The sequence below is a fragment of the Sinocyclocheilus rhinocerous genome, unplaced genomic scaffold (assembly GCF_001515625.1).
Source record: "Sinocyclocheilus rhinocerous isolate Xijiao unplaced genomic scaffold, SAMN03320098_v1.1 scaffold2161, whole genome shotgun sequence".
NCBI lineage: Eukaryota > Metazoa > Chordata > Actinopteri > Cypriniformes > Cyprinidae > Sinocyclocheilus > Sinocyclocheilus rhinocerous.
The window spans coordinates 591,964-605,087 of record NW_015648277.1 but is presented as its reverse complement, the minus strand read 5'-3'; the positions used below and the strand labels follow the sequence as shown (position 1 = coordinate 605,087).

Genomic DNA, 13,124 nt, shown 5'->3' with positions numbered 1-13,124 from the left:
AAAACGCACTAAATGTTGCAATTAACTAAATTAATCAGGAAATGCATGATGACACATTCACACAGAATGTTTTTACTTTGAAAAACACGAGACACGAGGAGTGGAATGGGGGTAAAACGCATTTTAGGTCTAGAGACAAGTTTTAAAGTTTTTAGAACGCCGTGTCATGCGCAAGATGCTGCAAAAGACTGCAAGAGGCGAGCGCAACGGGTATACACGTCTGTCTAGCGCTTGTTTACATAGAAAAACAATGTAAAAGTAGCGCATTGGAATGGAAAAACGCGTTCTGTGGCCCCCAAGTGAGTTTAGCAAAAATTTAAAATCTTTACTATGCTAAAACAGACACAATTGCTCTCTCTATGCCCCCCTTATTCACATATCTTTATTTTAAATTTTACTATCTGTGTACCGTTGTTGTCTCAGAGTCTGCACTATAAGCTTTTTCTGTCACCAAAACAAATTCCTTGTGTGTGCAATGGCAATAAATCTCTTTCTGATTCTGACAAATAGTACTTATTCCTATACCCTTTACACAAAGAAAGAAGCTCAAAGAGTGGTTCAAATAAATATAATTTGAAACCGTATGGGACAGACAATGATTCTACACAGGGCCGTCGCTAGCGGGGCAAAAGGTGGTGACATTTCTAAGGGCCCCGGGCTTGAAGGGTCCCTCCTTCCGGAACGCGTTTTCAAGGGGGCCCACAGCAACAACCTGCATTGGGCCCCGGATACCCCAGCTACAGCCCTGGTTCTATAAAAGATTTGGAGGCCTTCATATTTACAGGGCCCAATAGTAACAGGAGTGCCTGAGAGCCCTCACAGACCAAAAGCCGTGTTCAAGAGGCATTGTATAGGCTAAGGGACACATATATTCAAGCATAAATAAACATACGTTTTCATTGTTGATGGGTTTTTCGTACCAAACTGGATCGCGCAACATTAAAGCCCAGGGCCCCCTCGGGCTCTTGGTAGTCAAGGGCCCCTGGGCACTGGCCCCATTGGCCCTGTCAGTAATCCATCCCTGTCTGCGTGCACAGTTTTTATTGCTCTTTACAATTTGTCATAAACTCTTCTTCATCCTCTGTTCTGATCAAGGTTGCAGCCTCACATCTCTCTACAGGATGCCCTGCATAAAGCCTCAAACGATTGGTAAGAATCTGGGAGCTCTTCTGCACTAATGCACATCTGCAAGTTTCACTTTCTGTTGGATGTTACGGCACAGATTTCAAATGTGTTTGTGTGAAGCAATGCAGTGTATGAAAGCACATGTCTGTGTTTAAAAGCAGCTGCTGTATTCATATGAGAGAGGGTGAGATATACTTTGAGTCCAATGGCTTTTGAATGTTATCATAGGTTTAAATTTAGCAGCTTACTTATACCTGAATTTAACTCCTTTTGAATTGTATGTCACAAGTTTGACTTTTCTGAAAGATACCTGTATGTCTATGTAGTTACTTCATTATTTATGCATTAGTGTATCACAGTACATGTGAACGTGTAGAGAGGAGAGGGATTGTTTTTCTAAAGATAGTGCTTCTCTTTGTAACATCGCTGACTCTCTGCCATTTCAGCTCTGTCATTTGTTAACTCTAATCCTTTACTTTGTTCTTTCAGCTGACATAAATGATGGAGCAGAGTAGCATGTCTGCAAATCTGTGATTTACTACAGCTATATAATTTAATATAACTCAGGGTTAGCTAACCTTGCAGTTTAGGACCTTTATATAAAAGTTTCAGCAACACTTTAGAATAAGGTCCCATTTGATAACATTAGTAAATGGATTAGCTAACCTGAAATGACAATCAGAAATATATTTTTAAAGTGTTTATTAATCTTTATTCATGCTAGTAAAAAATATCGGTTCAAACTTGATTATACATTGTCTTGATATACATGTTATATACACGTACTTACTATAGTAATAACAGTAAACATATGCATAATTACATGCAACTAAACCCTAAAACAAACCATAATTCTAACCATAACCCTAAGTACATGTTGTGCCTAGAACTTGTTCATTATTTATTAGTTCACAGAGCATTAACTAATGTTAACAATGACTTTTAATTTGAAAATTTATTAGTAAATGTTGAAAATTACGTATACATGCTGTAGAAATCTTGTTCATCGTTAGTTCATGTTAACTAATGTAGTTAACTGATGTTAACAAATGAAACCTTATTGTAAAACATTACCAAAGTGACAATACTCAAAACGACATTTTATTACCATTATCATAATTTCAGAACATTTGTATTTACAAGTGCATCTTTATAACATTATTCTGATTATTCTTCTGATGAACAGATTTTGATCTGTCAACTTGCCAAGCAATCAGATTTGGTACATCACGCAAATCACAATTTGCTGTCTGGATTTTTACAGCTGCTGCTCAGAAAACATACTTCACAAAAGTACATGGGCTGCCAAACATCTCCCCCTTGGTAAGTTCGGTAGAGGAGACACCTGAGCCCATCCCCACCACAGTCAAAGGCACCATCCCAACCTGGATCCATGGGAGTCTGCTGCGGAATGGTCCAGGAAAGTTTGAGTTTGGGAATCAGCAGTGAGTGCAAACATTCAACTGTCAATATAGTGATTTTGTGATCTTAATAGAATCACTAGAATGTGAAGAATAGTAACTAAATACATTTTATAATCTCGGTTTCTTGCGATTAGTAATTGGCTGCAAAACTAATGACATAGAAAGGTACAATTAATCATTTGGTATTTACAGTGGTAGAGGTAGTAGACAAAGTAGGCACAACCATGACAACCTTTCACAGAAGACTATTATTCACAATACTGTATGTCATTCAAACTCTAACATGAATATTCAGGCTGACTCATGCCGATGTTAATGTTTCCTCAGCTATAACCACTGGTTTGATGGCATGGCTTTGATGCATCGCTTTCAGATTGAGGATGGTCAGGTGACGTACAGAAGCCGTTTTTTGCACAGCGATTCGTATAAGCAGAACAGCGAGAGGAACCGCATCATAGTGTCAGAGTTTGGCACTTTGGCTCTACCTGATCCCTGCAAGAACTTCTTTCAGCGCTTCCTGTCCAGATTTGAAATGATAAGTATGTCGAAATTGTGATTATGTGTGTGAATGACAGTAAGGAAGTTTACTTGCTGTGCTGTCTGCCATGGCAAAATGGATCTCAGTAGGTTTAGAAAATTCAAACATCAGCAATAGCTGATTTAAAAATGTTACAAAAAGCTCTTTCTGTTTTCTGAAAGAGTAATGAGGCATGTCTCTGGAGGGCCTTGCTCAAGAGCATAACAGGCGTGGTCAGTGGAATTGTCTAAGTGTGTCTAAAGTCATCTTAGACAAACAGCTTTATGTCTGTAATCACGAGAATACATTTAAATCAGACACCACAAGCTCTCAATTAAGATTAAATAAAGTGACAGTACTACTAAAGTGTTGAGATGGAGTTGGCAGAGAGTTCTGGACACTACAACTGAGGCAATTATACAGTAACACATGGGTGTTTTAAAAGGATAAAACTGCACAACCATCTTTAGGATCAATGCCCTGTCAGTATGGTGGAAGTGTGACTTCATGCAACAATAAGGTTTGCATTTGGATATGTGGGTTACACAACTAAAATCAATTTCATTATTTAAAGTGGTTCTCATCCAGGGAGCCTCAGCAAACTTCCAAAGAGGCTGACTTAAAAGTATTTAAATAGTAAATTATTATTTATGATATAATCTAACGTAAACTCTAATCTAAATTCAACTGGTAAAAACACATAAAATGAGGTTTAAAGGGGTCAGCGTGGCTGACTCTGAACTTTTATAAAGAATATCTCTTTGGATTTGAGACTTTAGTGTTTGCAACTTTACAGGTCTTCTTTATGCACCAAGAGCTTGTAACACTCCAAAGAGAAAGGAAAAATTGAAATCGCATCATATGACCCCTTTAAATTGAAATCATATCACATATTTTTATCCCTCAAACATACTGTTTTTATTCAGGAACATGCAGTTCTTAAAACTTCTAGAATCACAAAATGAATAATGGTTAATTTAATGAAATGTATAAACCCAGTTTCAGTTAAAGAAGTCTGAAAATAAACAGTTCTAATCAAATATAAACCCTAATCTAAATTAAAATTCTCCATAACGCATAAAATCAAGTTGAAACTAAAATAATCCTCCTCAGTTAATAATTTTTATTGAAAAGCACAGTTCTTGAAACCTCTGACAAAACGAATTGTGCTTAATGTATTATAATAATTTTTTTAAAAAGTCAGAAAACAAGCAGCTTTGTCAGATTTACAGAAGAACTACCTTAGAAATGTGTGTTAAACAACAAAAGAAAAAAAGTCAAAGTTTGTTCTAATCCATTTCTGCCTCAAAGTTAAAAAAATAAATAAAAGATATTTGTGACACTAATTCCCCTCTTTCCAATTCCAGAGCCAACAGATAATGCCAGTGTCAACTTTGTTAAATACAAGGGTGACTATTACGCCAGCACAGAGACAAACTACATGCACAGAGTGGATCCAGATACTTTGGAGTCTAAACAGAAGGTATGAACGATTACCAGTCTATAGCCACCAGCCTATAACCCATCATGTCTAAGTAGGATTATTATCTGTAGGTGGACTGGAGCAAGTTCATCGCTGTGAATGGTGCTACTGCTCATCCACACTTTGACCCAGACGGCACAGCTTACAACATGGGCAACTCATACAGAAACAAAGGTTAGACTCCTGTCTTCTCCTTGTGTGCTGATCAATCTAAGTGCAATGTCACTATAGGATTAGGAGGCTTGATGTTGTGCTGTGGTGTGTTTTATAGGGGCTTTCTATAACATCATCAGGGTGCCACCAGAAAGAGACGGCCCAGAAGATAACCTAGAGGGAGCCAAGATATTATGCTCTATCGCCCCTCGTGACAAATCCAAACCCTCCTATTACCACAGCTTTGGTGAGCGAAGACGAGAATCTGTCGTGTTTATTATCATCATATCTCCTAGACAGACCGATTTTCATTCTGCATTCTCATGAAGAATGACTATCATTTGTGATTTTATTACACAGCTATTGTAATAGAGTCATGTGTAATTTTATTGCAAGGCACTCTGAATGGTGTAATCGTATAGTCTGAATAGAGCGATCATATCAATGTGCGGCACTGAAAAGCCCTCATTTTATTTTCCTGAACCTTTCAGGCATGTCAAAGAACTATGTAGTGTTCATCGAGCAGCCCATTAAGATGGATCTGTTTAAGATAGTGACTGGTAGACTAAGGGGGAAATCGCTAAATGAGGGTGTTTACTGGGACCCCAACCAGGAAACCACATTCCACCTTATTGACAAACAAACTGGAAAGGTGAGACAACAATCTTGACAATAGTCTCACAGAGGCACTGAGAACAATGAGGAGCAGATGCTTGAAGCATATGAGTTTATTCATATGTTCGTTTGCTGATTATGCTTCATATGGTGCAATGAAAGCTGATTGAGAACATAAAGACAATATCAGATTATTTTTGAGACTATTTTAGCATCTTAACCAACTACTGTGCATCTCTCTGTAGGAGATGCCAGTGAAGTACCATGCCAAGGCCTTGTCCACCTTCCATCAGATCAATGCTTTTGAGCAGGATGGATTCCTCATGCTAGACATGTGCTGCTCTGATGACGGACAGGCCATAAACAACTTCCTCGTCCAGAACCTGCGTCAGTCAGGAGAGGCTTTGGATGAGGTAATGTTCTTCCTTAAAGGGATAGTTCACCCAAAAATGAAATTTCTGTCATTAATTACTCACCCTCATGTCGTTCCAAACCCGTAAGACCTTTGTTCATCTTCGAAACACAAATGAAGATATATTTGATGAAATCAAAGAGCTTTCTGATCCTGCATAGACAGCAACGCAACTGACGCGTTCAAGGCCCAGAAAGGTAGTAAGGACATTGTTAAAAAATAGTCCATGTGACATCAGTGGTTCAACCGTAATGTTATGAACCATGACGTATGTGTCTGCATTCCTCTGCTTGTAAACAAGGTGCAGTACATGCAAGTACACACATGCGTGGTACTTTCGTGAATGCACGTCGAAGACTGACATAAATTGTTGAATAAAGTCGTTATTTTTGTTTTCTTTTGCACACAAAAAGTATTCTTGTAGCTTCATTTAATTCAGGTTGAACCACTGATGCCACATGGACTATTTTAACGATGTCCTTACTACCTTTCTGGGATTTAAACGTGTCAGTTGTGTTGCTGTCTGTTGAGGGTGAGATCTTGGATTTCATCAGAAATATCTTAATTTGTGTTCTGAAGATCAACGAAGGTTTTACGGGTTTGGAACGACATGAGGGTGAGTAATCAATGACAGAACTAACCCTTTAAACTCTATTTGTCTTAATAATAGTATTAATAATGATAACAACAACAATCACAGATTTACATAATTTTACATACTGTAATTTTCAAATTCTTATTTTTCCTGTCCCTCTCTCTTTCTCTCAGATGTATAACACCATGAGCAGGCCACTGCCCCGTCGTTTTGTGCTGCCTCTCAACATCAGCAGTGAAACCCCACTGGAACAGAACCTCAACACACGGCCTGACAGCACCGCTACCGCTGTCTGCCGTACCAATAACCAGGTGCTGTCTTTATGCTTGCTACAACACTATGTGTGTATGTGCATCTCTGAAAGTTGCTCATTCTAAACATTGGTTTTCCTTCAAAGCACATATACTACAGTGTGGGGACAGTAAGATTTTTTTTTTAAAGAAATTAAAACTTTTATTCTGGAAGGATGCATTAATTTGATTTCTGAAGGATCATGTGACATTGAAGACCGGAGTATGACGCGTTCAAGGCCCAGAAAGGTAGTAAGGACATTGTTAAAAAATAGTCCATGTGACATCAGTGGTTCAACCGTAATGTTATGAACCATGACGTATGTGTCTGCATTCCTCTGCTTGTAAACAAGGTGCAGTACATGCAAGTACACACATGCGTGGTACTTTCGTGAATGCACGTCGAAGACTGACATAAATTGTTGAATAAAGTCGTTATTTTTGTTTTCTTTTGCACACAAAAAGTATTCTTGTAGCTTCATTTAATTCAGGTTGAACCACTGATGCCACATGGACTATTTTAACGATGTCCTTACTACCTTTCTGGGATTTAAACGTGTCAGTTGTGTTGCTGTCTGTTGAGGGTGAGATCTTGGATTTCATCAGAAATATCTTAATTTGTGTTCTGAAGATCAACGAAGGTTTTACGGGTTTGGAACGACATGAGGGTGAGTAATCAATGACAGAACTAACCCTTTAAACTCTATTTGTCTTAATAATAGTATTAATAATGATAACAACAACAATCACAGATTTACATAATTTTACATACTGTAATTTTCAAATTCTTATTTTTCCTGTCCCTCTCTCTTTCTCTCAGATGTATAACACCATGAGCAGGCCACTGCCCCGTCGTTTTGTGCTGCCTCTCAACATCAGCAGTGAAACCCCACTGGAACAGAACCTCAACACACGGCCTGACAGCACCGCTACCGCTGTCTGCCGTACCAATAACCAGGTGCTGTCTTTATGCTTGCTACAACACTATGTGTGTATGTGCATCTCTGAAAGTTGCTCATTCTAAACATTGGTTTTCCTTCAAAGCACATATACTACAGTGTGGGGACAGTAAGATTTTTTTTTTAAAGAAATTAAAACTTTTATTCTGGAAGGATGCATTAATTTGATTTCTGAAGGATCATGTGACATTGAAGACCGGAGTAATGGCTGCTGAAAATCACAGGAATAAACAGAATCTTACCATGTATTAAAATAGAAAACAGGTATTTTAAATTGTAATGATATTTCACAATAGTAATGTTTTACTGTATTTTTGATCAAATAAATGCAGCCTTGATGAGCATATGAGACATATTTCAAAAACAAAAAATCTTACCAACCCCAGATTTTTTTAACAGTAATGTTACTAAATTAATACACAACACAAAAAGTGCATTTATGTGTTGGAGAGCCTTCATCTCTTTTAGAACATGTCTCTCTCTCAGGTATTTTGCACGTTTGAGGATCTCCATGGCGAAGACCTGAAAGACTACGGTGGCTTGGAGTTTCCACATATTAACTATGCCAGATATAACACCAAACCTTATAGATACTACTATGGTTGTGGCTTCCGACACCTAGTGGGTGACTCCCTAATTAAGATGGATCTGGAAAGCAAAAAGTTCAAGGTGAGAACAATTAATGGGATCATGGTTGATACCTAGGTATTCACAGTTACTATGATCAAATTGCAGAATGTTTGCTAATAAATTGATTTACAGGTATGGCGCCAGCCTGATCTCTATCCATCAGAGCCTGTCTTCATTCCTTCACCCAATGCTGAGAAAGAGGACGATGGAGTCATCCTGTCTGTGATTATCACACCAGTTAAGGTACAAAACAGCCCTGAATGAATGTAATGTATGTAAACATAAGCTCTATAATTTACTTGCTTTATAAGAAAATGAAACATGGGAAAAGAATTCAATTGTATAACATTTATCAATGTGTCTTCAGTCTTAAACCCCTTTTTTCTCTTCTCTCTGTAGGATAAGAGTACATTTCTTTTAGTCCTAGATGCCAAAACATTTGAAGAGCTGGGAAGAGCCGAAGTACCTGTCAACATTCCTTATGGATTCCACGGAGTCTTCAACTCTAGTGCATGAAGCTCTTTGGATCACTCCAACAAAATAACAAATGACAAGTAGCTCTTCAAAATGGTTACTACACCAGTTGCCTGCTGCTATTAAAAGCAAGAGACTAACAGAACAATATATCTATGAAATCAGCCCAAAGAGATCCTCCACATATCAACCTCCTATTGTTTTTTTTAAAAGAACGACATATACTTTATAGTTACAGTTAATTTTCAGTTTTTAATGTTAATTTTAACATTGTGTTGTTCCTGTAGACCTGTCAGAATGCAATGTAGGCTTTGCAAAGCGGCTTTTATTTATGGGAAGAAAAAGAGCTTTTTGAATTCTGTGGGTCAGAAAGAGGATGGAAATCGTAATGTAACACTAAATTATGGGTTTTGGTGCTAAACATTATGGTGAACCGCAGGGGAAAAATACTTAAAAAAATTATGATATGACCTCTTTACAACGAGCAATGTGATAGTGTTGAAAGCACATCTCATTTTGATACATATGATTTCTCTACATATTCAATGATTTTCTTTTCTTCTGTTTTTATCTTTTACATTGTGGGCTGCATGTTTATATCACAACATGAAACGTTTGCAATGTTTGCAATTTATGTTATTTGCTCAGTATAGTATCAGTTATACAAGGCTTGTTTCTTTTACTCTAAAAACAAATGTGAACATACCACTAGATGTGAATGTGATCAAGGTTAATATGGTTAATATTTTCCATTAGGATTTTCAGGCCTACTTCCTTAAATGAGAAAACAAGTTCATTCCATTGAATGTTACATTGAAAAAAAAAAACAGATGTGCCATAATAAGAATAATTAATGTTGATAGTTAAATAACAAAAAATAATCACTATACAACGTCATATTGTACTAATTTTCTACCTCTTTGTGAAGTAACTTTTCAAAGAGCTGCTTCTCTTGTGCATTATTGCTTTTAATTTTTAAATTTTATATAACAGTTCTACATATGTTTCATTATACGTTTTTTTTTAATTTTTTGATCAATTTCTAATTGTAACTTGGTAATCACAATGACTGTGATAAATATTTGTACACACAATACTTGTATGCTATCTGCTACATGGTTCAATTCATACAGTCCACTTTTATAAAAACATTCATAATGTTTAAAAGCAAAAGGTGTCCCCGTGTCCAGTATTTTCCACATCATTTCACATTCTGATATAAGTGTGATTAGGAAATCTTGACACCATGATCATCCTGCAGAAACGGACAGCAATACATTTCTTGTCCACTAGGTCGCAGCAGACAATCATAGCAGGTATGCCTGAGTTTGGTTATAAACCCAATGTAAAAACAACTAAATGCATTTATTCTATACAACACACTACGTATTTGAAATACATCTATTAACAAATAGTGCATTCAGCCAGTTGACATAAAGACATTCAATGTGTGCGCAATGTGTGAGTGTATATGTGCTCTTGCATATTGAGTATCTCTGTGGCTGGGCTAAATTGGGAGCTCTCAGATTTCCCCTAATCCCTGCACATCAAACAGCAGGCAGAGCAGAGCAGATGCAGACAGACAGAGGCACTGCTCTCATGTGGTATCTCGACCTGCTGGATCTTCTTTCCCCGTACACAGTGCTGTTATTGTCCCTGTATCTGTATGTGTGTTTGTGTGAGAGACACAGCATAGGTTGTTTGTCCCTGTGTCTCTCCATCCCTATTTTTTTTGGGGTTTAAACGCGGTTCTGAGTGGTAGCAAATTTTTTTAATTTTTTGATCAATTTCTAATTGTAACTTGGTAATCACAATGACTGTGATAAATATTTGTACACACAATACTTGTATGCTATCTGCTACATGGTTCAATTCATACAGTCCACTTTTATAAAAACATTCATAATGTTTAAAAGCAAAAGGTGTCCCCGTGTCCAGTATTTTCCACATCATTTCACATTCTGATATAAGTGTGATTAGGAAATCTTGACACCATGATCATCCTGCAGAAACGGACAGCAATACATTTCTTGTCCACTAGGTCGCAGCAGACAATCATAGCACGTATGCCTGAGTTTGGTTATAAACCCAATGTAAAAACAACTAAATGCATTTATTCTATACAACACACTACGTATTTGAAATACATCTATTAACAAATAGTGCATTCAGCCAGTTGACATAAAGACATTCAATGTGTGCGCAATGTGTGAGTGTATATGTGCTCTTGCATATTGAGTATCTCTGTGGCTGGGCTAAATTGGGAGCTCTCAGATTTCCCCTAATCCCTGCACATCAAACAGCAGGCAGAGCAGAGCAGATGCAGACAGACAGAGGCACTGCTCTCATGTGGTATCTCGACCTGCCGGATCTTCTTTCCCCGTACACAGTGCTGTTATTGTCCCTGTATCTGTATATGTGTTTGTGTGAGAGACACAGCATAGGTTGTTTGTCCCTGTGTCTCTCCATTCCTATCTTTTTTTGGGTTTAAACGCGGTTCTGACTGGTAGCAAACAGACAGTGGCCTGTGGACACGGATAGTACACATCCACACTTTCTTGGTCAAAAACAGAAATTCAAAACAAAACAAAAAAAAGAGGACTGAATGACTGACTGACTTACTAACTGACCGACTGACTGACTGACCCGACTGAATGAATGAATGAATGATGGAAAGCAGTGGCGGGACGTAAACCAATACACTAACCAGGTGGTGGCCACAACAAAGACAGCTGTGTGTGTGTGAGTGTGTGCGCGCCTTGTTGCCCTGCAAATCCCACTCAGACACCTGCACTCAAAGCTTCCCGCTGCTGAACCTCCACTTCAAACAACTACCGACACATCGAGCGGAAACACATATCTATGGAGAATGGAACAAAAGACTGAGAAAGAAAGTATAGAATAGGATTTCTTTCCTAACACTAACTCGTGCAATGCAGTTTTGAGAAATTTTCAGAAAAATATTACTGCAGGCACATGTACTGAAATGTCTTTATTTATAGCTTTGATGAACAAATGTCCCATATGTGTATCATTACAATACATCTAAAATTATAAAATGACCTCCATCGGACTAGATGTCACAGACCAAAACACTAGATGTGAAGTACTGTATCAGAACACTCTACAGGACAGTCTTGTCCAGTGGTCCTGTAGATACCTGGTATGAAGCTGCCGATTATGAACCGAAGACTGTAAAATAACTGTGTATTAATTGCTTTGAGAATATAATGCAAAACAGCAAAAGTGCAGAGAGAATGTAATTCAATAAATAGGATTCAAAGTCATTAAATGTATGAATATGAACCAAAAATGAACTATGATTTTATTAGAGAAAAATCTAAAATCTGGTTTAAAAGTTGTATATACTGTATTTATTGGATAAAATCATTTTATTCAGTTTTTAAAAAATAAAAATAAACAATGGGCTTCGCCTACTGTTGATGAAACTGTTGTTTCACCTCAAACTTTTGGTGAAAATAAAAATATGCGCTAAATACATATTGAAGTTAACTTTAAACCAAAGACAGAGTTAAGAAGCTAAATTTTAGTTTAATGCTTCATTGTCTCACACTTTGAGGTCGGTAAGATTTTTTTTTCTAAAGAAGTCTTTTTCGCTCACAAAGGCTGTATTTATTTGATCAGAAATCAATAAAAACATTAATATTATGAAATATTATTTGATTAGATTAAACATTTTGATTAGATTTACTGTATTGTGATCAAATAAATATAAATGAATTATTATTCAAATTCAAAATAACTCTGTTTTATATTTTTTCAACATGTCATTTATTCCTGTAATGTCAAAGCTGCATTTTCAACAGCCATTACTCCAGTCTTCAGTGTAACATGATCTTTGAGAAATCATTCTAATATTCGGCTCAAGAAACATTTTTTATTATTATAATGAAGATTTACAATACATTAATTTAGTATACATGCTTTTATAGGCCATTATACAATGTGTAACAGGGGGTCTCTGCTTCATCTCTCATATCCACCAAGGGGTCCTTGGCCAGAAAAAGGTTGAAGACCCTGGGTGTTGAAGACTGAAGATTAGAGAAAAATGCCTCTGTCCTGTGTCTTGTGTCTTACATTATGTGCCAAAACATGAGGACAGGGAACGAGGGTGTTTGCAGCTTAATACCCTCCAAATATGTGAGTGTATATGTGTTCTTTCCATTTTGTTGGCAACAAATGTCTTTAATGTCTTCAGTTTCAGGCTCAAACTGGGGAGCGAATACAGTGGAAACTTGTTTAACAGCAGGCATATGAGTTGGTCACTTCTCATATTTACACTGATGGCACACATGAACACATTTACTTGTGTACAATAATACTGGATGCAATTGGATGGATTGGAGTGAGACGACAGTAATATGTAATGCATAAAGCAGAAAGCTTAAAATACTGAAAATGATTACAAATAATTTCAAAATGACAT

General features: G+C 37.1%; 1 protein-coding gene across 1 annotated transcript; it reads left to right on the top strand.

Moving 5' to 3' along the window:
* The first annotated feature begins 905 nt into the window (after positions 1-905).
* Positions 906-9,136, top strand: LOC107709687 (beta,beta-carotene 9',10'-oxygenase-like). Its single transcript, XM_016514268.1, has 12 exons — positions 906-1,149; positions 2,390-2,570; positions 2,877-3,088; positions 4,434-4,549; positions 4,621-4,723; positions 4,821-4,949; positions 5,194-5,354; positions 5,563-5,730; positions 6,498-6,635; positions 8,060-8,242; positions 8,336-8,446; positions 8,603-9,136. Exons 1-12 carry the CDS (start codon positions 906-908, stop codon positions 8,717-8,719), a joined length of 1,863 nt encoding a protein of 620 aa, XP_016369754.1. The 3' UTR covers positions 8,720-9,136.
* Positions 9,137-13,124: the final 3,988 nt, after the last annotated feature.

What these genes read in the sequence shown, in the direction of transcription:
- LOC107709687 (XM_016514268.1), top strand. Translation starts at nt 906, where the DNA reads ATGGGTTTTTCGTACCAAACTGGATCGCGCAACATTAAAGCCCAGGGC. An exon ending in TTTGAGTTTGGGAATCAGCA is followed by an intron (nt 2,571 to 2,876) that starts GTGAGTGCAAAC and finishes ATGTTTCCTCAG; the next exon opens with CTATAACCACTGGTTTGATG. An exon ending in TGGAAAGCAAAAAGTTCAAG is followed by an intron (nt 8,243 to 8,335) that starts GTGAGAACAATT and finishes ATTGATTTACAG; the next exon opens with GTATGGCGCCAGCCTGATCT.